The sequence below is a fragment of the Oryzias latipes genome, chromosome 12 (assembly GCF_002234675.1).
Source record: "Oryzias latipes chromosome 12, ASM223467v1".
Lineage (NCBI taxonomy): Eukaryota > Metazoa > Chordata > Actinopteri > Beloniformes > Adrianichthyidae > Oryzias > Oryzias latipes.
Genome location: NC_019870.2, coordinates 13,646,523 through 13,670,303, shown reverse-complemented (window position 1 = coordinate 13,670,303; position 23,781 = coordinate 13,646,523). Strand labels below are relative to the sequence as shown.

General features: G+C 36.7%; 2 protein-coding genes across 3 annotated transcripts; one reads left to right on the top strand and one right to left on the bottom strand.

Annotated features, from left to right (window-relative positions):
• Positions 1-83: 83 nt before the first annotated feature.
• Positions 84-8,089, top strand: lif (leukemia inhibitory factor). 2 transcript variants are annotated; one of them, XM_023960355.1, is made up of 4 exons: positions 84-452; positions 5,601-6,780; positions 7,079-7,227; positions 7,314-8,085. In XM_023960355.1, the coding sequence occupies exons 2-4, from the start codon at positions 6,687-6,689 to the stop codon at positions 7,776-7,778; spliced, it is 708 nt and encodes a 235-aa protein (XP_023816123.1). In that variant the 5' UTR covers positions 84-452; positions 5,601-6,686; the 3' UTR covers positions 7,779-8,085.
• A 936-nt stretch (positions 8,090-9,025) lies between these two features.
• On the bottom strand, positions 9,026-15,089 carry LOC101165904 (calcineurin B homologous protein 3). The gene is made up of 8 exons (XM_004074783.4): positions 14,799-15,089; positions 14,334-14,403; positions 14,049-14,129; positions 12,388-12,527; positions 12,247-12,308; positions 12,000-12,107; positions 10,286-10,333; positions 9,026-10,144 (listed from the first exon to the last, which is right to left on the bottom strand). The coding sequence occupies exons 1-8, from the start codon at positions 14,860-14,862 to the stop codon at positions 10,037-10,039; spliced, it is 681 nt and encodes a 226-aa protein (XP_004074831.1). The 5' UTR covers positions 14,863-15,089; the 3' UTR covers positions 9,026-10,036.
• Between the last annotated feature and the right edge of the window lie 8,692 nt (positions 15,090-23,781).

Genomic DNA, 23,781 nt, shown 5'->3' with positions numbered 1-23,781 from the left:
TTGTGGTAGAGTTCTTTGCAATGCCCCTTTTATGTGGCATGGGGCCTTTTACTTTTCTTTTCTGTTGTGTGAAAAGACCGTCATTACCTATATAGTAGTTCCTGTTTGTTAGAGTTAACCTACAAACCTAAAATAGAAAATAAGAGAACTTGAAGTGCAGAGCATGTGCTTAATTTCAGCCTCATTCATTTCTGACCTTAATAGTGTTTTTGTTTTGTTAGGATTTGCATGTATGTGCATTCTGGGAGGAATGCTATGAGAGTTTCCTTGAAGAGTCAACCTCTGCAGCACCACACCTGCAGCAGTCGCCTGGCTCACCACAACCTCTTTTATCCTCCTAGGTTACTGGAAAGCCCCGGGGATGGTTAAAGAGTGGTTTGGATTTACCTGAAGTATTGCTGCCAGGGTTTTGGTGTGCCGAGTTCCCCAAGTTTTTTCTAATGTAGTCAGTGGTTAGACAACAAAATGTTTACTGCACTTTAAACTTGAAAACACAGTGAAATACATAGAGGTCATGTCAGAACACCTGAAACTATTTTGGAGGTTTTGTTTACAAGACATATCAGCACAAAAGGTGTGAAAAAGCTCCTCTTTTAGCTAACTTTTAGATCCAGCTTCACATTTGATTTCTTTTTACAAACTGATCACAAATCTTTAAAACACTAGAATCATGCTTTTTCAATCAAATCAAACTTTATTTATAAAGCACTTTTCATATAAAAGCATAAAACAAAGTGCTTTATATTAACCCTTGTGTGGTGTTCATATTGTTGTTACTCAGCCAGTGTTCGTCGGTCTGGTGGACCCGTTGCATGTTGTGGTTTTTAATGCCTCACAATCAAACACTTTGATGTTAAAATACTCGACAGATGTTTACCTCATCCATTTACAATCAGTATATTTGGTTAATATTTGCCCTTAATATTTGCCCTTTACCTTTGTTAGATCACATTCATAACTCATTATTTAAAACGTGATAAAGAAAATCAATTAAAACTACTGACTTTTATTTATTTGAACACAGAAACTGAACCCATTCAGGTGCACAACACAAGCTGAACACATAGAGTAAACCTATTAGTCAAGACAACACATCAGCCCCATTGAACACATGGCCTTCTAGCCACTAGCCTGTACAACACATGGTCCTGGCTGCTGATGGCCTGGTCCTGTGGCTGGGTGCTGATGGCTTCGTTTTGGAACTGGCTGATGCTCAATCTAAATGGTAAATGGCGTATACTTATATAGCGCCTTTCTTCCAACAAGGACAAAGGGCTTTACAGTCACAGACCCATTCACCCAGTGACACACACATTCACTCACACATTCAGACACTGGTGGCGGCTCCGCTGCCAAACACAGGCGCCCGCCTACCACCAGAGGCAAGGTGGGGTTCAGTGTCTTGCCCAAGGACACTTCGACTCATGGGCGTGCAAGGCGGGAATTGAACCTGCAATCTTAGGATCATGGGCCAACCACCCGACCGCTGCTCCACGGCCGCCCCAATCTAATCATCTTCTTCAAAGTCACTGTCAGACTCTGAATTTTCAGAAATGTGATCCTCTAATTCTGAAACCTCCTCTTCTGAATCGTCTCCCTATACATCATCATCAAAAACGTCTCTCTCTTCTAAAATCAATTCCAGGGCCCTCTGCGCAGAAAGCCTTTTGGCCATTTTGATCAGTTGTGATAAGAAACCACACTGGCAAAGCTATATTTAACGTGTCCCGCCTCCAATTTGTAGCAGATAAAGAGCGAGATATTAAAGATTCCCGCAAGAAAGTCAAATGGTCAAATGTGCGGGAGAACGAGAGCAAACAGAGTTGATTCTTGAATTATTTTAACAATGTTGCAACCTTGTGCGGGAACCGCAGGTGCAGAAACAGAACTCACATTTACAGTGAATCTTTCTCTCTCTGCCACTCTCTCTCTCTCTTTCTCATTGGTCACACACACACACACACCGACACACACCCACACACACACAGCAGGCCCAGACAGGTGGAGGACAGAGTGTAGGTACATAAAACATCAATTTCACACTTCTATCCACACTTCTATTAGCCCCGGGTCCAGTGGACCCGAACATCTTATATGTAATATAAATGTGTTGGGGGGGGTATACGGTGTGTGGTCATTAAAAATGTATTCTGATATATGTTCTTCACAGAAAATGAGCCAAGGCCAGTGAGTCTGAGTTTGAAAAATTAATTAATTGTATCATTTTTCTTTTGATAAAAAATGAAAACGGGTCCCACAGACCCGAACACCACATAAGGGTTAAACAAAACAAAATAAATAATATAAAAACAAGCATGAGAATTAAAATTAACAAGCACAAAAAGAAAAAAAAATATATAGGGCCCCCCTCCCCGTACCTACACACTGCCCCCCACTTCTTTCACATCTCCCACCCCCTAACTGATGGGGAAAGACAATGACAGGCTGAGCATGAAAACAAGATGTTGGAAACACTAATAATTGGAACCTCCCTCTCTGTGAACAGCTGCATAACCAGCCAAATGCAGCATCACAGGCGGGGACCGCTCCACCACAGCTAAGCAGTGATGCAGGTTCCCATCTAGAACAGCAGCTGACCTAGAGGGAGAGGTCCCAACTGAGGAAGCACCGGAAGCACCGGAAGTAAAAATTAAAATTAAAATGAGAATGAAAAAGTATACATATTGTTAAAAACAATAAACAATAAAACATTGAAATAAGGTAAATTAAAATAACACATTAAAAATCTATTAGAAGTTCATAAAACAAGATTAAATAAATAAATAAATAAAGGAATAACTAAATAGATAAATAAAAGTAGTAAAAATTAGCAAAAAGCCAGGTTAAAAGATAGGTCTTGAGCCTTTTGTTAAAAGGATCAATGCTCTCAGGTCCTCTGGCAGACTGTTCCATAAACAGGGGCCTCTCCGTAGGTTTTGGTTTTTACCGATTGAATGGTTTATAGACCAGTGGCAGAGGATCTCAGGGTCCGCGATGGGTCATACTTTACTAAAAGACTGGATAAATAGGGAAGGGGCAAGACTGTTAAGACATGCAAAAACTGTTAAAAGTATCTTAAAATCAATCCTGAAGCATATGGGGAGCCAATGCTGGGATTTTAAAATTGGGGTGATGTGAGCCCGCCTCCTGGTCTTGGTGAGAACTCATGCAGCAGTATTTTGGAGAAGCTGTAGGTTCTTAATGTTAGTTTTTGGAAGACCAGTGAGCAGGGCATTACAGTAATTAATTTTACTGATGATAAAAGCATGCATTGGCATCTCCATATTAGCAAGAGAGAGCAGTGGCCTAGCCAGATTTCTAAGATGATAAAAAAAAGTTTTAACCACCTGTTTTAAATGGGGGATAAAAGTTAGCTTTGAGTCGAAGATAAGGCCCAGGTTTCTGACTGTTTCTGAATGGCTTAATGAAAGTTCTTTCAACTTCAGAAACTGTTTCTCTCTCTTAGCTTCAGGACCGATAGCTAAAAATTTCAGTCTTTTCCTGGTTGAGATGCAGAAAATGATTTGCCATTCATAATTTCACAACAGTTAAAAGGTGCTTCTATTGGTCTTGTGTCATCAGGAGACATAGCTATGTGCAGCTTTGTATCATCAGCATAGCTATGAAAACTGATGTTGTGGCTTCTGATGACATTCCCCAGAGGAAGCATGTAAATGTTAAAAAGCAAGGGGCCAAGGATGGAACCTTGAGGCACACCACAATTAATTGCATGGACCCCAGAAAAGTGTGTGTCCATGCTTACCATAAAGTTTCTCTCTATGAGATCCATGAGAGAACCACTTTAGAACAGTCCCTGAAAGGCCAAGACTTTTAAGTCGGTTTACAAGGATCAGGTGATCAACAGTATCAAAAGCTGCACTTAAATCTAGTAGAACTAGTACTATTAATGTGTTTTTTACTTAAAAAAACACATTTATAGACACATGGAGCGGCTGGATAGTTAAATTGTTTGCGTGAAGGACTGGCACATGGAAAACCAGGGTTCGTCCAGGTGGCGCAATGAGTTTCATCCAGTGTGAGTCCTTGAAAATGACCCTTCATGTTACTGCCTAACTGCCCATGTCTGAGTCTCCCTGTGCCGGTCCACAGCTCAGGTAAAATACAGGGTTGTGTCAGGAAGGGCATCCAGTGCAAAAACCTCAAACTTTAGAAAATTAAAAAATTGATAGTAATATGGGTAAAAACATGTTTAGATGCATTTGCTTTCTATGTAAAGAAAGCATGCCATTGCAATTAAATGCTCATGTAACAGGCTGCACGGTGGCGCAGTGGTTAACGCTCTTGCCTCACAGCAAGAAGGCCCCCAGTTCAAGTCCCGGCTGGGGGACATGAAAAACACAACACCAATGGGGGACCTTTCTGTGTGAAGTTTGCATGTTCTCCCCGTGCATGCGTGGGTTTTCTCCAGGATCTCCGGCTTCCTCCCACCATCCAAAAACATGCTACATAGGTTGATTGGCAACTCTAAATTGTCCGTGAGTGTGAGAGTGAATGGATGTGTGATTGAGGATATTCCACCCTGCAACAGACTGTGCGACCAATCCAGGGTATCCCTTGCCTACGCCCAAGTGGCCAGGATAGGCGCCGGCAACCCCGTGACCCCGAAAGGGAATAAACGGTTAAGAAGAAGATGAATGAATGCTCATGTAACAGTACATCTGCATTTGATATTATTAAGCTCAGCTCAGTGACCTTGTGGTAGGTATTTGTGAGTTCAAATCCAAAGCCGAGTCATTTCTAAAACTGTTTAAAATTGGAACCCTCCTTGCTTGACAATCAGCATTAAAGGGTCAAAGGTGAGAGATGGGTCAGATGTGGAGAGCACATTTCACACATAGGTGCATGACAGGCAATGGGACTTTAAATTAGTTCAAAGACATAGTTGATTGGTCGCCCATCAAACAATTTAACCTACACCCCTTCTTTAATGTGTTTACTTCCTATGCAATGTCAAAGGATTTTGTGTAACTAAGTGCGCAGGTCAGAGAGAAAATTCCATATTTATATATATTTCCCCTTTATTTGCAGGTTAAAAAAGTTTCTTGATGGTTAAAATGGTTTTTAGGGAGGTTTCCTACATCAGTGCAGTACCCTTCATCCATTTTCTTAACCCGCTTTATTCCTTTAGGGGTAACACTTATTAACTGTTAAACATGAAAATTTAAATTAGAAAACGTCATGTTAACCCAATTATGTGTCATGCTTCGTACTAATTTAGGTTGGAAAAAAAATGCAAACAGGAACCATGAGGTCACAGAAAAAGTAACTGGTTAGCAACACATCAGTAAAATGTCTACATTCCTTTACATGCTGCCAATGTCTGTCCCGCGGTTTAAATGCCTTCTGTGATTCACATGGAAAAGTGCAGCAACTCACAAAACATGAAAAGACACATTTGGCTGCATTGTTGTTTTTTTCTTGCAAAGGCTTTTCATGAATGACCTGTTTTTGAGAAATTGTTTTACTTTGAAATTTGTCTGCTTCTCATTTTTATATTTCTGCTTTTATCAATCCAGTTAAGTTCAAAGCAGAATGATTAATTTTCGGCAGAACTGACCACCCTTTTTTTTTTACTTCAGCATTCACGGATGTGACTGTTATATCAGACAACACCTAAAAGCCCCCGTTTGAGCAATGTTTATCCCCACGCATGCATTACTGCGTCAGCAAACCGCTTGCAGATGCAATATCTGGTTGTGTCACAACAAATTCACACTCACAAGACTCCTGCATGTCAAAAGTTCACATTTTTAAAAGGCTCTAGTGATACTAAGGCATCTGCTTTACATCTGTCCAACTGCATGAGCATGAAAGTTCTATTGTGAAACGTATTTCCTGTGACCCTGCCAGCTTCCTGTGAAAATGCCCACATGAAAATATTTGAGCAAAAAAAGAAATACGTGGTTTGAGAATCTGCAATGACTACACCGACAAACATCCAAAGTACTTTTTGCATTCGTAATCGACATACTTTGTAAATAATACCCCAAAAAAGATAAGAAATTTTTTTTTTTGCAGATCTTTCACTTAAACCCCTCAAGCAGTGTGAAAATCAGCAGTAGTTGGCTGTTTCTTGCACTTTTCCCATTTCTACCATTACCTGATCTGAGCAACCATGTGCTTTTCCCTTTGTACTTCAGATATGATTTCAGTAAAAAAATAAAAATAAAATTATAATATTTAAAAAAGCATTTATTTTACCTGTTTAGTGAACACACCACTTGCTCTGTAGAGGGTGCTGTAAAGGACACTGGAGAAAAGTGTCAAAGGGTTTTCCATGTAAGCATTAGTTTATTTTTCCTCAAATGCATATAATTCAAGTGACTCAACTGCACCTCATCTGCATGTGTTTAACTCCCACAGAAGTAAAGCATGACCCTTTTTTGAATAATTGTCAGTACAAGAATCGAATTTTTGAATTTGGTTTACAAACAATGTTTTGTCATAAGGCTTGGACGATGCCCAGACATGTCAGTGCATGAAACAAACACAAGAGGACATTTTCAATCTTATTTTACTTAAAAACAAGAATGAAAAGAGAAAAAAAAATGCACGTCTCAGAGAGAGGAAGAAATTCTGGGAAACTTTGCCGCCTCACAAAGACCACGTCATTTCCTCCTATGACAAATGTGTGGTTTTCAAGAAGTTTTTAAAGGAGTGTGATTATGATAGGTCTTCAATTCGCCTGTGAGATCGAGGGAAGAATGAATGGTCATGCAAAGAATATGCATTTAAAAAAATCTATGAAATCAATAGCAAGTAAGTATCTGCACTTTTTCTTCTATTTGCTTCAATGAAATGCATCTTATTGTCTACACTTTTTGTAACTTAACACAGCTATGAAACTAGGTACAGTTATTTGCTCTCTGCACTAACTTCTGGGCATTTTCTCTGGTATGTTTTTACAACATGGAACTTTAGGGGACTTTTCACTTGCTTTCTGATAAGAATGTATGTAGGTAAATAGTTTAATTTGATAGTTTTTGCGGTTAGTATGAAGTTCCCCTAAACTAATGTGGGGTAATATAACCACAACTGACCAGTTCCTTTTCCTCAGCGTTACTCTCTTTCCTGCTACTGATGGCTGTTCATTCAACAAGAATGGTGGGAGCGAGCAGAAACCAACCATGTAGGAAAACTCTGCAGCGGACTTTCAAACTTGCTAAAGTAGTCCAGTCAGAAGCAAGTGAGCTCTTCATAATATATGTAAGTACCGACATGCACCTTAAATAGAGCAAAATATTGTCTGAATATTGGTTCATATTTAAAAGGAAGTGTTTTGTTTTGTTTAGAAAGCTTCTCAAGGAGAAGGATCTGAATTCTTATGCACAGCACCAGTCAACAACATCCCTGACCCCAACATCTCTGGACTGGAAGCCTCAGAGAGAATATCCAGCATTTACACGCATCTACAGTCCTTCATTCCACATTTAAAGAGAGTCTACGAACAGCAGACGGACTTACAGCTGCCCACGAGCCCCATGCTGTCCAAGCTCCTTGGCGTCAGCGCCAACAGCAGGAATCTAGCTCTTTCCATAAATGACTTCTACCATCGTGCCTTCCCAAACCTGCCTCTACCGGAGCCAGCAGGTGGGCCGACAACACTACCCCCACCTTTGAATGTCTTCCAGCAGAAGGTCTACGGCTGCATGGTCTTGAAGACCTACAAGGAATTCACGTCAAACGTTTCTAAAGAATTTAAGAGTTTCAGAGGCAAGGTCTGTAGAAGAAGGATGAAGACAAATGCACTGTTCTGAAAAAAACGAGAAGACAACTGGCCTCAAGGCTGTATGTTTACCAACAGCACTTTACACACTTGGCTAATAAGGACTTAAAAGGGAATCATAAGGATGGCTGGTACATCAGTAATATGGAGATTATTTATGGTATTTAATATTTATTTGCAGAAAACGTAATGTTCAAGCGCCTGTGTCAGATTTTTGAATATGTAATGCAAAAAAGCTCTATGGTGTAGACCTACACTTTGCTTTCTATCCCCTCTGATTCGTCTTCATGGCTGTGTGACTAACAGAAACACTGTAAATAAATAAATAAATATATATAGTTATTTAAGAGACTTTCTTGTTAAGCTTTACTTTAAAATAAAAACCCATTTCTAGATGAACAACTTCTATTTTTTAAACTGCTTTTTTTTTAACAGCATCATATGCTGTTTTCTACTCAGACTGTCCGTCAAAGAACTAAATGGGAATCAGGAAGCTCCTGAGACGCTGACTGTGTAATGTCAGATCACAGTGACGCATGTGTTTAACAGCAGGCTGCATCAGATAGGAAAGATTTCATGAAACTGACGAGCTGTCTGGTCAGTCACAAGGCGTGGGTGTGTCTGAGATAACTTTAAATATTTTTATTACTGTGGTCATGCTTGAATCCTTAGATGGACATGCAGGTGTCTAAAACTGAGGGTGGGGGGAAAAACAGAGAATGACTTCTTAATAGGGCACTTCTTTGGATGAGTTATTATCAGAGGATGACGATATGGTTGGCGTTTTAAAAAATGCTGAATGACAACATTTTTTACCAAAATCAGGCAGTTCTTAGGCGGACTTTCCTCAAGTCACAAGCTTTACGGAAAACTGGAAGTAGGCAAGGATTCACTGTAGGTCATGTCTCAAGTTCCTTTTTATAACATAGTTTTATTAAAAGCACACAAAGGGCACTTTAGGGTACATTTAGTCTTTAGTCTGCATTATTAATTTGTTTGACTCTTACTTTTTTTAGACAGGATTTCATTTGGACTAAGACTATCACAAAATGCTTATTTTTCTTGCTTAAAAAAAATTCTTACAGTTTATTTAGCAATAAACTAAAGGTGAACGACAAATTGGCATGCAGAAACAAAAAGTATTGCACCTTTTACCAAAAGTACAATTGAAAGGGCCAACTCTTAACTCCACGATACGTTGTTAAAAAACCTATAAAGAGGAGAAAACAGATTGTCTCATGTGACGAAAAGAGATTGCAATGAGAAAATGACACAAAGGGTATTTTTATTTTATTTTTTTTTAAACGAACAGGTGCATATTCATCAATAGTAACATTTTCGCCTCTAGAGGGCAGCCTTCAACAACAGAACATGAGTAGGAACATCAAACTTTTATTTTGAAAAGACCAAATAGAAAAACAGCTCTTATTACTGATTCATATTTACAGCACATCTCTTGTTTTTCTTAAAGCTCATTTTTTGCCTCTTCCTCAACAGTGACAGGGAATCTTTAACTTTAACAGCACTGGTTTTATTGTAAAAATAACATTAACTTCCCATTTCAGTTGATTTTCATCACCTACTTTTTTGTTGTTCAGCACTTTATATATCCTATTTTCTTAAAAGATCTCACCACGTTCAAACATTTCTATTCACACTTGCTTTATTGATACGTTTATTGTTAAATGGAAATATCCATTTTTTGGCCTCGGAAGGACCCTAACCACAAATTAACCAGGAGTTGAAGGCTCTATTAATGAATTAATCATTGAAAAGGATGTTGTGTAGTCTCACTACATTCACATATATGCACATATTCTGCAGAGACCTTATATCACAGCATATTTTAGGAAAAATTAGGGGAAGACAGGTCAAATTCACATGTTTTTTATTTGTTTAAACACATTGGGGTGTTTATGCGCTGATTAATTGTAACATAAAACAAAATACATTCATATATTTTGTATTATTGGACACTTATAGATGTAACAAACTTTTACTTCCCTGAACATTATTTCCTAAGGTTTTTCAGCACCTGTGTGTATTATCGCTGGTATCCATTCACAGATATTAACATTTGATTCCTTCTAGACATGTCTAAAATAGAGGTACATTTGAGCTGAACAATGATTGTAATAAATTAAATATATTTGATATCTTTGGATATATTGCATAGCTTTTCAAATATGCATAAGGCAGACCTGCAGTGGGAGCAACAGAGCAGAGGGAAAAAGAAACTGTCCATGCTACACTAAAGGCATAATAGGTTTTTATCATCTGATATTTGGTTTATTCACTGCATACTTTATTGCGACATTCTAACTTACACAGGGTTGTGGTGTCCATGTTCATGAAGCGAATATTCATTCTTGACTCAATGTCAAAGCCCTCCAGAAGCTGTGAAATAAGAGATTGTTTTTACCACTGATGGTTCTTTCTTATCATCAAAAGTGTTCCCTTCATAGTAGTATGTTGGCTTGTTAGGTGTAGCAAAAGACTTTGTGCATGAATGTATTGATTTATACTCTATTTACCTACCTTCAGAAAGTGCTCAAATGTGATTCCCTCATAGAATTCATCAGGTTCCTGTGTGTCAAAAAAATATACTCAGTTAAACCAAAGAAAAACAAACTACAACTTCATGTGAATTCTAACTCAAAATACAATTCTTGTTTTCCTATAGCAGTTTCCTACAGTTTATAATAAAAGATCCTTAGAAGTAGTTTTATTTTAATTACTTAAACTTTATCCAGCTGTTTAAAGACCAACTCTGATTATCTTTTGATCTGTTGTCAAAGCATTCCCATTGGTCTTTTAATGATGATTATAACGTTTTTACCCCAACTCAAAAAATCGGTGTCATCTTCTAGTTAATTAGAAATTCGCCTCTGGGTTGTGTGCAGGACCTTTGGCGCTGGGCAACCCCGCCCCCCTCTCTGTTTACATCCTCTCCCGCTATCTTACAACCCCTCAGAATCCGAACCTAACATTACTGGTACAATAAAAATAACGAGCAACATCGGACCTATCAAGCCGTACAGTTTTAAGCCAGATAATAGCTCAGACAAGGAAAATGGAGACGTACATGGATCTAATCGTCTACAAGTGGATGCATTAAAATGGAGCAGAGCAGGGAGGTTGTGGCCTTCCCGTTGTATTTTCGTAACAAATAAAGAAATACAGAGGAATGCAATTTAAGCTTAATTTTCTTCATATATGTCCTCCATCATCAGATAAATGCCACAAGCAGATGTTAAAAAACACCAAAACCCCATTCTCATCAGAAATGGATGTTTATGAAAGTTGTGAATTCTCTTTAACTAGTTCAGGTTGTAGCTTTAATTTAGGAAGTTTCAGCAGTTAATGTGACCCATTGCAAGTCCCACTCCAGAGAAAATTAGGGCTGTATATTGGCAAGATTCTAGCAATACAATACATATCACGATATATGTCTCATAATTCAATACATATTGCAGTAAATCCAGAGACTAAACCAGAACAATTTTTCAATATTAATATGCCTTTCATTGTAACAAAATGGTAAAATTCCTTTTATTTAATTATCACAACGTTAAGCACTGCAACTGTATCTCATCCACAAGTTGCTTTTGCAGTAGCAAATTCACAGTGCTTTTCTGTTGATATATTAAGATATACTTGATCTTAAAGAGAACAGTCAGCATTGTCCGATTTACACAACAAAATGTTTTTCAGTATAAGAAAAAAAAAACATAGAATGAATGTACCTTAACCAATAAGGTTCTGTAGGTAGTACATGTCTCATAACAACAAAAACTGCGAAGCTGACTGAATATTTAACACGAGATGGTTCTTGCGAGATCTTGTAGTTGTTTTGTGTGATGCAGAGCTGCTCGTCTAATCGATTTTTCCTTCTCCCCTAGTGAAAATTGGGTTATTGGTGTTTATAACAGTTTCTTGTAGAATTTTTCTCATAATGGAGGACATGCTGTTGTTCACCTTTTAGCACATCTCCTCAGTGGTCGCCACATTGAATCAGCTTTCACTGATCCACACAGAGTTTTACGCTGGATGCCCTTCCTGACACAACCCTGCATTTCATCCGGGCTGGGGACCAGCACAGGGAGACTCACAATTGGGCCCCTTTGTGGCTACATAGATAGGCAGTGAGGTCTTGCCTTTTCATAAACAGCTTCTGCTTGCAAGTTTCACAACACTTGGTGCAGGAAAGATGTTTTTCTGGTGAATTTTGTGAGTCACTCAGCTTACACACCATGTGGCCTCTTGTGATACTGGCCACCTCCAACATGGCTGCATCAGCAATTCCTCTGGCTGTCTCAGTCTCCAGCGCCTCATAGTAAGATAACAGCTCTTCCACAACCTGGATGCATGTAAACAAATGCTCAAACAAACATTCACTAAAAAAGCAGCAGAACTCAAACCAAATATCTAAATATTGAGACAGCTTCTGACTCCTCTCTAGACTTTTCATCTAATAATACAAGGGAACAAACGCTTACATGTCTGTATTCTTCAAGGGTGATGGTTCCATCTTTGTCCGTGTCGTGCATGTTGAACAAAACTGTTGGAAATTAAACAGCGTTTACTTTAAGATTTGTAACAAGGTCAGGCTTGTATACGTTTTTCATAATAAGACGCACATCTCAGCTTCTCCTTCCTGACTTTTACAAGCTTTTCTTGTGACATGTTATCTGACGGTGGCCTGAAGTTAGACATGACCACCAGGAAGTTTTCAAAGCTTATCTCGCTGACTGGTTCCTCAATTTCCTGATAGAAGTTTCTGTAAAAAAAGAAAAAGAAAAAAAAGAATACAAAAGTCAGAAAACATAAATGGTGAAAACTCAATTACAGAAGAAGTGTTTTGCTGTTTTTGTGTGTTTTAGAATTTATTTTCTTATTGTCTCATTAACTATCTAAATAATATTTGGGAATGGTTACGTTTTTGTGACAGGAACATAGTTTAAAGACATAACTGAAGGTTTACTTTTTAATAAGAAGGTCCAATTGTAAAGCATTTATTCAGATAAATATACTATAACCTATGTTGTTGAGAAAAGTAGGCTTAGGGGCTTAAAGAGGATCAGAATGCTCTTTCACATGTAGTTTCTTTTCAGTTTCTAGTTTTACTGAAATTTACTATCAAAATACGTTTTAATTATAAGAAATTAAATTTGAAAAGTTTAATTTTACTTGGATCAACTTGACACTTAAAGACCCACCTGGTTAAAAATAGTGTTTTTTGGTGTTTTTATGTCATTGTGGTCTTTTTTCTTATGATGGAGGATAAGAAAATTTGCTTAAAATTACTTTCAAATCGTTGTGAATCAGGAGCAGACGAAAAAATGCTGTTTAAAATAAATTGTATTTGTGATGTAGAAAATATAGTGGACAGTCCTGCACACAACTTAGAGGTGAATTTCTGATGAACTCCTGTGGTTTTTACAGAAACGTTATCCTTGATAAACAACACAAGTTTCTGATTTTGGTTGAAAAGGACATGATGAAAAGACCACTGGTACCTCCTTCAGGTTTCTGTGTATAAGAATGTGTTTGAATGTTGCCCAATAAAGTTGTTTTAAATTTGGTTTTGACAAGAGCTCCTGAAGCAGCGCAATCCTTTTCACAGGAATTATGGCAGTAAATCAATGCTGCCAAAGGGCTTGCCAAAAATAAAACTGAACATTTTAAAAAATACATTGTTAGATGATTTTAATACATGAGAAAATGTGTTTTGTTGCCTTTAATAGTACAACTGATTGCAGAAAAACATTGCCTTATTGAATATTTCCTTTTAGCAATCAGTCTCTTGTGATTAACTTGTTACAGTGTAATAAGGAATGGGATCTAGTGGCATGTTTTTTACATTAGAATATATTTGTCTTTCTTTTCCTTTAAAATATTTTTAACCATTTGCAGGACTTAAATTCTAAGTGAATGTATTGTATAATCAGTTTGAAAATATAATATTAATACATGTTTAATGGCTTCAATGTGTCATTTTCTGTGTGTACAAGACCTACTGTAATATTTATTTAGGATTAAGAGTTCACAACTGGATATGGTTGTACATATATGTATATATATATATACAGAAAATATTTTCCAATCAAGTTATGACTTGTTATCCTACATTTCATATATCAATGGAAAGATATATTGTATATTTCTGTTGTTTGTCTTGTTTAGCTTTATTTTTGGCTTGCTTTCTTGAAATAAACAATTCCCAAATCCAAAAACTATAGTGTATTATTTTAAGACTAATTAAATGATTGTTTATTTTGGATTGACAGCCGAATGTTACCTTCTGTCAAAGAAAGCTTCAACGATCTGTTCACGGATGGGATTGGCATGTAGATCTGTGATTTGACCAAAGTGTTCTCTCCTGAGGGAATAGAAACACACGTTACAATGTAATCTGAGCCAACTTGTTGAGCAGGTTTCCAATTCCAATGAAAGTGGGCCAAGACTTAAGATAGGTGGAGGACTAAACTCAATCAATAAAAAAAAGAAAGAAACAAAAAACAGTTAATGAGTGGATGAAGCACTGTCATTAAGCACTACTCTGAACCTGCATGGATGAGGTTACCTCAGTTTGTCTTCATTGTGGCTCAGCTGCTTGAACCTTTTATGCAAGATGGAAATCTGTTCAAACGAAACTAAAAACAGAAACAAAAGGAGGGAACCTTATAAAGTTGTGAACAGAAATGGAGGAGTAGCTTATAAATGTACAAAACCAAACACTTGTTTAGCTCTCCAAGTTCATTTACATATTCACATTCTATGTAAACACTGCCCCATTTAAAACCGGCTCCAGGTAAGATCCATACAAACACATAATAAACACATTTGGTAAAAACAATATTTTTTAAAAATTGCACATGCTTGCATTACCTAACACTTTTGCAAAAACATTTACTGCACTAAATCATTGTTTTATATAGCCTTATTCAAATGAGCTTTCCTTGTTTATATAAAGTTGAAATCGATGTTCTTCTAAATTATAACCGTAAATACAAGAATCCAAATGGAAATACTATGAAAGACAACTCACAGCCGGTTTTCTCTGCCAAATCAACGTAGTCCTGATGGCTTGGAGAGGACTGGAGTGAACCCATGGCTCCAAACAGCTCTCCTCTGTTTATATAGCGTTAAAGGGATTTAAAGGCTTGTTGCAATGGAACCGGAATAGCAACAGGCTGGAATATCATCGGATCATGTTTCAGAACAACCCATATCCAGACAAAAGTCTCCCACAAAGATCCTGTCACCGCCGGTGCAGTCAAGAACAGCAGGTCTCTTCTGCGACGCAAAGCTCGCTGGCCACTTCCGCAACAACCGTCACCATGACGACGCAAATTTGGGAAAGGCTTCCTTTGAATTATGGATGTGGTAGGCGGCTTTCTTTCATTTGCTCCGCATGTTGCCACTTGTTTGGTTTGGTTAACAGAAGCAAGAACAAGAAAAACTTAAAGTCAAACGGTTTTTAGGCAACATTTGATATATTAGCAAAATAAAAAAATCCCTTTTTAGAAATCGGAAAAGACAGAGATTCCTCATATCTCACGCCAAATGCTACTTTTTTAATTAAATTTTATTTTTGTTTTTCAGAAATTGGTATAAGTGTTTTAAACTCGTATATGATTAAAATGATAAAAATACTTTTTTTGCCAGTTTATTTACAAAGTGACAATTTTGGTCCCAGAGCCTTAAGGCTCTTTCTTCTTCCTCTTTCGGCTTCTCCCATCAGGGGTCGCCACAGCGAACAAGTCGCATGGTAAACTTGGCAATGTTTTACGCCGGATGCCCTTCCTGACGCAACCTTCTCAAACCGGGCTTGGAACCGGCACAGGGGTGGAGAAGGGAATAGGGAGCAGCCCGGAGTCGAACCCTGGTTTCACGGAGGGAGGGCGCCGCAAACCAGCACGAGCTAAACCGGCTGTTTAATTAAATTTCCTCCAAGAATTCCAGATTAAGTTTCTCAAGATCCAGGTTTAAGGATTACAATTCCAACGTATAGGCCTAATATTACCTATTGGCCTGTAAAATAACATAGCTAATTGGTTTCAAGACTTGAGAAACTGCTCAGCTTTTTTGTGTGTATGTTTCAAATGTCACGTTTCATGTTATCACCATATTTTGCCCAAACATGCCATTCACTCGAGGAATGTTTCTTTTTTTTGTTTTTTGTTTTTTTTTTAAGCAAAAGTTTTATAGATAGAGATTTGGCTTCAGTTTGAACAGATCTATCAGCGGGAGATCGGCTCCAGCAAAGGTTTCCAGAAAAGAAGAGCAAACACATAGAACCATTTATTTATTTGATTTATTTATTTAACAATAATCATAATACTTATTGTTAATATCATAATTGCTGTATAAGTTGCAGTAGTAGCACACCGTTATATGATTTGTCAATTTTTATAAAAATTATACACATGAACATAACTTTTTACCAAATTTTTTTAATAAACTTTATTTCACATTATGCCATTTTACAAAAATTCACATTCAGGTATGCAATAATAACACAATTGCTAATATCAAATACACATATGTATAAAAAAAAAACCAAACAAGAATGAAAAATAGAAATAAGCCAGGGAGTTAAACTTTACGAGAAAATGTTGAATCTCTCCCATACAGACAAGGTTTTGATTGCTTTTTGCTTCTCTGAATTACTAAAATATACAGATTTAACTCAGCAAAGAAAACGATGAAACAGGGTTTTTCGACCAGAGAATTTACATTTTTTAATATGAAATTTGGCCAAAATGAGCAAGAGATTTAAAATTAAACCAGAGTCCTTTTGTGTATTCTTTGATATTAGACCCAACAAGACATCTTTCCAGAATAAAACAAAATAAGAATAAATTTTGTCATGAATTAAATTTTAACACTTTAACTTGAGGGACTTTTTACCTAAATTCTTTACTGACACTGAATGTAATGCAGAAAGGCTTAATTTAATACACTCCGGTACATTAGGCGGCAGTAAGCATATATTTGCATTGTAGATAAAGAGAAGAAGCAAAACTACAAATTTAATTGTGTGGGTTTATATAGGCCCATAGTATATTTATTGTAAGGCAAGGCAAGGCAAGTTTATTTGTATAGCACAATTTGTACACAAAGTAATTCAAGGTACTTCACAAAACAGAAAAATGCATTGAAATCACAATACATCATAGAAATAATCAACGTAAAATTTACTTTAAAAGAAAAGAAAAAAAAATATTGAAAATTGATTTAAAAATAAAGGAAGGAAAGGAAAGAAAAGTGCAGGTAGGACCTTTCAGTCATATACACGGCTAAACAGAAATGTTTGTATAGTATTGTATAGTATTTAGTATTGTATAGTATTTGGTATAGTATTTGGTATAGTATTTGTATAGTATTTAGTGTAAATTGTGTCTGTTAAAAATGGTAAATCATTTGTACATTTTAATAAATCACTATTTAACATTAAAAATCAGATCTTCTTTTTCAACTTTTTTTTTTCAAATGAACATTTCTTCTAGTAAACAAAGATTATGACACAGGTTTAGTTCCACAGTCAAATGTGTCAAGCTAGATCTTGCCATTTTTTTTAGGTTTGTAGATCCTTAGGGCTGCACAGTGACTAGTGCTCTCGCCTCTCAGTGAAAAAGAAGGCCATGGTTCAAATCCCAGCTGGGATGTTCCTGAGTGGAGTTTGAATGTTTACCTTGTGCATGTGTGGGTTTTCTTTAGGAAATGATGCTTATACTTCCCACTGCTGCAGTGTTTTTTGTTTTTTTTTTAACAGACCAGTGGTCTCTACCACTTCTGTCAGTCTAGGGCTCCTTTATTTGTTAGAGGGGGCTCTATTAAGACAAACCAAATTATACATTGGACTGCTCTGTGCATTTTTTTATTTTTTTATTTTTTTATTAACTCTGCTGTGCCAGCTTTTAACACATGATGGCAGCAAAGTAATAGTTTTACATTTGAACTTTACACTAAAACATCAGCTGATTCAAAGTTTGCCTTATTTTTAGCAGTGAAGAGATAAACACACAGGACATGCAGATAGTATGGATAATTTTTTGTGTCGGATGAGGACTTTTCCATCACTTTTTAACCTTTTTAACAACTCTTTTCTGCCCTATCATGAATTATTTCCAGTTCTATGGATATGTGCAGGTTTAATATAATTTTTTATGCAGAAAAATATAAAAAAAGAGCTGCTCAATTTCAAAATACTTTTTTCACTTTTACTATTTTTAATTTAAAACCAACAAGTGAAAACATCTGTTTTTTAGATGCCAAATGACATTGCGTCTTCTAAATGTTGTCTTTTTCACCGAGTAGCTAATAGGCAGTGCATAGGCAGCAAGGTACAAACCAAGGTAGAGAAGTGCAGACCGCTTACCATTTAGGTCTAAATATAGATTTGTGTAATAGGGGTGCTAAAGAAACGGTGCCATTAGGAACACAAGGTTAAATGCAGAAGTGGAGAGTGATTATCAAGAGGGTCACTGATTAAGGCCGGCAGGGCGGAGTTAAGTTTTTCTTTGAGAGATTCTTAAAAACAAGCAGAAAGCCTTGTTCTGATGCCTCTCTGTGGATTATTCCATGGCTCTGTAAATTTGGGAGTGTCTCTGGATTTTGTTTTTAGCCAAAAAGAACCCCGATGTCTTTCTTAATCTGTTAGCGATAAATGATGAATCAATCCTAAGGAGAAAAATACACTAATATCAAAGAATCTTACAACTTTTGGTCCCTTCAAACTTAGTAGATCCATATTCTTGTACCTTAACATTTAAGTGTCAAATTAATTTATGTTTTTTTGAAGTGAATGGATGCTCAACAACTGTATTGCTGCTGAGTGGAATTCAAATACAGTGGTAAACAGCCACTGCATGCTGCTTTCCTGACAATCCTCCCTCCTCCTGTCAGCTAGATTGTTATCTACGAGTTTATCTGAGTTCATTATTGCATTTCCCTTACTATTTTCCTTCACCAATGTGAGAGGGCAGCATTATAGCTGACAGTTCATTCTGAATGCTGAATTGGCTTCCCTGTTACTGTTATGAATCTCTGGTTTTTCCATGTGGAACCCAAGTTATGAATAACTAAAAGGGCTCATTTCAAATGTGCGTAAAATGTTGTCGGTTAGTCTAATGCAAGAATGTTCTCTTTTTATTGTTCTTGATTTATTCTTGGACAGTGGAGATGCATAACACATCTGTAGGCCAGATCATTCCCAACCATAGAATCTTTATGTCTTTAAGGTGTTTGCCATAACTTTTCCTCCAAATTCAAACTTTTATTCTTCATAAAACAAATCCTAGAGTTATTGAAAATGGAAAAGAATATCCAAACATTATTGTTTGACAGGCATATGACCAAATTTAACTGTAATTATGTGTTAACAGTAACCATACATAGCCAAACAGAAACTTAAAACAGTTGCTAAAAAAATAAAATTGAATATATAGTTCAGTTCGGGCATTTACAGAATTGCAAAATATTTTAAACTTTAAACATTTTGAGTAACCAAACCGAGTTAACCAATGGCTTGTTATGCACGATCTAGTCTGTTCCTAAAGATGAACGTAAAGCATGTGAAACTACATGTTTGATGTAAAACCTTTAGGAAATAACTATTAATCTGATACATACGTAGGCCGTGTCTTCCAATGGGTTTTATATACTTGATTGATGTCAAATAACCAATAAAGATAACTATTGTGACTTACCCAGAGCTTTTGTCTTCTCAAAAGTTTCTTAACGGGGAGCAGCAAAAAAAAAAAAAACATCAAACAAAAAGTAAGCTTTTTCCACTGGGAGTTAGAGTTTTAAAAAGTCCCTAAACAATAAGGTCTTCACAGTGTTTTACTATTTCAGTGTTTTTTCTCTAAGTAGCTTCAGGAGATCTTTCTTCCTGGTGGTTTATCTGGACAGCATGATCATATCATTTATCTCAGCTCACTCACTTTACACAACAAACTTAACAAATAGGTAATATCACACCACAATATTCATGACATTTGCCATACATAAAAGCAGGTGTATAATAATCAATTGAACAGCATTCCCTACAACAGCTGCACCTCCCTTCAACTCTTAATTGGAAGGTTTTAGAGTGCTTATGTTACTGATCATGATCTGTCACTGTGCACCTGGACCATGTAGCAGAGGCAACAGGTCCACCATGAGGCAAAAAGAGATTACATTTAGCAGAGTGAGGTGTGCAGCAGTAAATGGGAGCAATTGAAACGTTTGCCTTGTCTCCTCACTGATCTTAAACCTTAATCTAACAGGGAGAAAGGTCTTTGTACATGACGATATTGTATAAAGATTTGGTTTCTAGAAACATCAATCTATTTGTTAGACACACATCTCTTTTTAAAATATCTATTTTAAAAGCTGAATTTCCCTCTTGTATGTTATTCAAAAAGCCATTGTTGTAAACTACAGATCTTTGCTTGATACTGGAAACAGTAAAAAAAAAGTACCTGCGATGTCCATTTCACTTTTGTACATGTAAAAAATAGATACAAAAATTTGGAAACTGATATAAAGTGGAATGTAAAAAAAAGCATAAAAATGTCTAATTTATTTTTATCGTTTAACTGTTCCATTTTAAAGGATGGACCCCTAACATTTTTAAAATCCAGCTGATTTTACATGCATGTTACCAAATGTCCATACGCTGATGACAGTTCTCTCTGCTTTTTAATCTTGGTCTGCATGCTGCACATCCTCTCTGCAGATCCTCTCTGCACATCGTCCACGGCAGACTGTGTTCAGTTGTAAAGATGCATCTTGCATGGACTTTCAGTTGTGGAGCACCTGCATGTCAAGGAAACTGCTGAGACAAGCTCAGCCTGTCCACGATGGTGTTTTTGCTTGAGTTTTTATTACGTGTGAAACAGGTAGCTTCCTGGCTAAATCAAATCTGCTAACTGCTTTGTGAAGATTTGTGGTCTTACAAGAATCTCATCTGAAAAGCAAACAAAGCAAAACCCCAGTAGAAGAGATTTGTATTTCTCCATCAAAAAGACAAGGGCATTCTTTTGCATAATTTAACTTAGGGACATCATTCTAGTGGATCTTTTTCTATTGCTTAAAAGAAAACTTTTGCATTGACAAGGGCCTAGTTAGTATTATAAAATAATTGCAATAAATGAAAACAGAAAAATGTGTGTTTAAAAGTCCCACTCCTGGCATCTTTGCATCTATTGTGAAATTCTTCCCAGCAGTGGTCTTTTAATTATGAGTATGCCGTTTTTAGCCTAAATCATAAACCTGTGTTGTTTTCTAGGAGATCTGCAGCAGCAGTTCATTAGAAATTCACCTCTGAGTTGTGGGCTTTGTTTACACTCTCTCCCACTAGCCTCACAACCATGAGCTCACATTAGTGGTGCAACAAAAATGGGGAGCAATTTTTGAGCCAAATGCCAGCTCAGACGAGGAAAAAGAAGATGTTAATGGATCTATTTATCTGCAAGTGGACGTATCAGAACGGAGTATAGCAGGGAAGTTGTGGCCACCGACTGTAACACCTACATCACTCCTGCAGACTTTTTTTTGTTGAATTTTTCATCTGCTCCTGATACACACATTGAATAAAGGAATCCTAAGAAACACAGTTTTAATCTTAAATGTAACTTTTGCCAGTGTTCCTGAAACGTGAGAGAGCGTGTTAAAAAATAAGAAACTAATCTGTATTTAGCTATTGTTGCAACCAGTTCATTCAGGCTGTTATTGCAGAGTATTGCGTGCATCTTGTAGTACAAAAATCAATTTGGAGAAAAAAAGTACAATATATTTTCCTTTTATTATCAGCCTCTGTCCTTGAAATGTTCTTTACCATAAAATTATCTCACTGGCGGCGGTGCTTTGTGTTTGTGTGGGTAGTGACTACTACTGAGCACACTCCACGTGACAGCTTGAAATTGATTTGAATATAAAGGCTACGGCGGGGAGAAAATAAGGAGGTGCCTGTTATATACAGAGACAAAAAGGGGCGGAAAAGCGTGGCTAAGGAGAGCTCAGCCTGCTTTGCATGCACGGGGGCTTCTGTGGGAGAAGGAGTTGACAGGGCGCCGCAGTGCCTCCAGCTCTCAGACAACAGCTGCTCAGAATGAGGAGACGTCCTGAGGGTGCTGCGACATGTCTTGCTCTTTCTCCATCTTCACCTGTCTGCCTCCCCACCTTTTAGCAAACAGACGCTTGCTAAATTCAGGCGTAACCAGACTTTGCCTTCGCCACTCTCCCACAAACACACTGGGTTTGTTTGGCTCATTAAAAACTGGGACGCCGCCTCAGTTTGAGCAAATTATCAAAACAAATCGAGTAGATCTGAAATGTGATGGGAGCTGCGATGTGTTCTGCTAACTTGGAAAGGTGTTTATGAGGATTAATTATCGGGCCCTTAATGGGAATGAAACGCTGCTGCCCAGTTATTTTCCAAACTGTTGGTGCCACATTTTGAAGCTGACAAGACTTTGAATTATGAGTATCAAATAACCATTCTGTATTGTTTACAACTGTCCCATTCAATTCCTATAAATTTGTTCTATAAAGTTTTACTTCTATTGATCATCTTCTGATTGCATTTAAAACTTTATTTGGGCCTGGTTACATACTGCAGAGGTCATGTCTTATTCCCACAAACATGCAATGGAGAAAATTTAATGCTAGTAACTCCCTATATGCACTTTAGTAAAAAATTTAACTGTAAATATTTGAAAAATGTGAGAGCAAGATGTCTCTCATATAAGTTTGGATTCATGTTTTTTTTTCTAGTATTTTAGGTGAATGTGTCATTGGAAATAGAAATATGAGTTGAGAGCCAGATTTGAGGAAAATTAGAACAGCATATGTATTGATAAGTATTGATAAGACCTGAATTCACAAACAGATGTAAAGGTCTGTTTTAGTTTACATATGAAAGAGGCATTCAGGTGCAGAATTGATTTGTTTTTTGAAATAAAAACTCAAAAGACCCAGCAGAAGCAGACCACTTCTAATCAATGAAGTCCACAAACAGTAAACTGACAAAACAAAAGGTGGATCAACAACATGAAACAATAGAAGAAGGGAAAGGTCTGAGGATACATCTTATTGAAAGTTAATGGGACTGCTTCCAACAATGCCAGCTGTTCCTGAGTTGAAGGTGAGGGGAAGGGAAGTGAACCCTTGACAGGTCAACAGGTCAACTCAGGGCAACACACGGCCAAAACAGGTTGCCTAAAAATAAGGGAGGAACACTGGTCTTAAGATGAAAGTCACTAGAAAATAGTAAACTTGTCCGTCCATGCAGCAATTTTTTATTTTATTTAACAAGAAAATTAAGATAAAAAAACAAGAAACAAGGAGTTCCACACAAGCATCTAAAAGGGAAAAAAATCAACAAAAAAACTACTGTTAGACACATTTACTAAAAATCAAATGATAGGTATTTTTTTGGTAGTTCTAAGTAAATTGTTTGTATTTTTGTAGTTGATATATTTGTAGTTTAATTGATTACAGCGGCAAAAACTAGTGTAATGAGTCTTTTCCCAACAAAATATTAACAAAATGCGAATACAATCTTATTACAAGTTGGCCCATCTTAATAAATCCTCATAAAATCTAAATCTAGCACTTATTCTGAGAAAAAAAATCCACATTTTTGTTGACAAAATGAAGACAATGAATGTCTGTCTAAGTTGTAAACATTGATTGAACTTTAAAATAACAATGAAGTTAAGTTGTTGTTTTTTTAAATATCAAATCAAATTTTTCATTGTGTCAAGAGTATAGAGCAAAAGGATTTTGACTCATTTTAATAATAATTCTAGATCCTAGCTCTTCATAAGACAAAAAAATCTTGGCTGCGGTAGTTTTGAGAAAAGCTTGGAAAGATGTAGAGCAAAAATATTTAATAACAGCTGTGGATTTGTCATATTCAGATATCAAGGCAAAGAAAAATCCTTTTAAGTATTACATGAGTTTATTCGAAATTAAATACATGGTATTTTTGCATTTGAAAATAAAGTTACAAATATTACTTTGAGGGAAATGTA

Excerpts from the sequence above, each read along its gene's own strand:
- lif (XM_023960355.1), top strand. The coding sequence starts at position 6,687 with ATGATAGGTCTTCAATTCGCCTGTGAGATCGAGGGAAGAATGAATGGT. Across the intron at positions 6,781-7,078 it reads ATCTATGAAATCAATAGCAA|CGTTACTCTCTTTCCTGCTA; the intron begins GTAAGTATCTGC and ends CCTTTTCCTCAG. Across the intron at positions 7,228-7,313 it reads GTGAGCTCTTCATAATATAT|AAAGCTTCTCAAGGAGAAGG; the intron begins GTAAGTACCGAC and ends TGTTTTGTTTAG.
- LOC101165904 (XM_004074783.4), bottom strand. The coding sequence starts at position 14,862 with ATGGGTTCACTCCAGTCCTCTCCAAGCCATCAGGACTACGTTGATTTG. Across the intron at positions 12,309-12,387 it reads CAGGAAGGAGAAGCTGAGAT|TTTTGTTCAACATGCACGAC; the intron begins GTGCGTCTTATT and ends AATTTCCAACAG. Across the intron at positions 10,334-11,999 it reads GTATCACAAGAGGCCACATG|GAACCTGATGAATTCTATGA; the intron begins GTGTGTAAGCTG and ends TTTGACACACAG.